Genomic DNA, 1,305 nt, shown 5'->3' with positions numbered 1-1,305 from the left:
CCTTCACCCCAGTTCGCTCGATGGGGAGACCGAGGCTCGGCGGGGGCGGGGCGGGCTGCCGCGGGATGGGCGTGGGGGGCGGCGCCCGGCAGGACACCTCCCACCTGACGCCTCCCACCCGCCACAGGGGCCCGCAAGAAGCTGCGCCTGTACCAGTTCCTGCTGGGGCTGCTGACTCGCGGCGACATGCGTGAGTGCGTGTGGTGGGTGGAGCCAGGCGCCGGGGTCTTCCAGTTCTCCTCCAAGCACAAGGAGCTCCTGGCGCGCCGCTGGGGCCAGCAGAAGGGCAACCGCAAGCGCATGACCTACCAGAAGCTGGCGCGCGCCCTGCGCAACTACGCCAAGACCGGCGAGATCCGCAAGGTCAAGCGCAAGCTCACCTACCAGTTTGACAGTGCGCTGCTGCCCGCCGCCCGCCGGGCCTGAGCCCAACGGGGTCTCCACGCCGGTGTCACATTGGCGTCCCCACACCCTAGGTCATAGGACCAGTGGACTCCCCACACTGGGGGGCGGAGGAGAATGCCGTAATCCCTAAGCCCTGCCCAGGGCCCCTCTGGGATTCCCTTGTCATGTCCGGGAACCCCAGGATCTGCGTGGCCTGGGTCATAGGACCCATAGACGACTGTACCGTGTGTCTGTCTCTGGAGGGGGTGGGTCAGTGCTTCCAGAACCCCAAGAGCTTCTCTGGGGTCCCCTTGTGATGTCTGAGGTCTCCCATCCAGGCCGGGGACCTCTCTGAGACCTCCTGTGTGTATGATCCCCCAATCTTCCCCGGGGGAGGGTGAGCCCACAGGTCTCACACAAGGAGGGGGGTGCTGCCAGCACCCCTAAGCCCTGTCCAGGGTCTCTCTGGGATCCCTGCTTATCTCTGGGTTCCTCTTGTCAGCTCTGAAATCTTCTAGTTATATCTGGGGCCTCTGGGTCCCCTTTATCATGTCTCAGAGCTCTGTGCCCAGCTGTGACTCTTGTCCTATCTGTCCCCCCAAATCCCTTGATCACCTTTGAGATCCCCTGGTGCTCTGGAGCTACCTTGCCATCACTTTTTTTGTGTCTGGACTTCTCCAATCACAGCTAAGACAGCTCTGGGATCCTCTGGTCATGTCTGAAGACACTCTTGTCAGATCTGGGGGGACCTCAGTGAACCTTGTCAGGTCCGGGCCACCTCTGGGGTCCCCTTGTCTGTCTGGGATCCTCCAATTGCATGTTGGCCAGCCCAGAATTTCCACCTGATGGGTGCCTTTGGGTACCACAGCATCAGCCCTGAGGTGTCATGGGACTTTCTCCATTTCGGGGTGCCCTCCACAG

The 1,305-nt window shown here is 62.3% G+C and overlaps 1 protein-coding gene across 1 annotated transcript in view; it reads left to right on the top strand.

The window, feature by feature from the left end:
- SPIB (Spi-B transcription factor) overlaps nt 1-1,299 on the top strand; it is a 4,821-nt gene extending 3,522 nt beyond the window's left edge. Inside the window, exon 5 of the mRNA XM_039878573.1 lies at nt 128-1,299. Within this exon, the coding sequence (XP_039734507.1) occupies nt 128-426 (299 nt within the window). The 3' untranslated portion in view covers nt 427-1,299. The remainder of the gene's footprint in view (nt 1-127) is intronic.
- Nucleotides 1,300-1,305: the final 6 nt, after the last annotated feature.

The sequence above is a fragment of the Pteropus medius genome, unplaced genomic scaffold (assembly GCF_902729225.1).
Source record: "Pteropus medius unplaced genomic scaffold, Ma_sr-lr_union100, whole genome shotgun sequence".
In the NCBI taxonomy this organism is placed as follows: domain Eukaryota; kingdom Metazoa; phylum Chordata; class Mammalia; order Chiroptera; family Pteropodidae; genus Pteropus; species Pteropus medius.
This window is presented reverse-complemented; position numbering and strand designations above follow the sequence as displayed.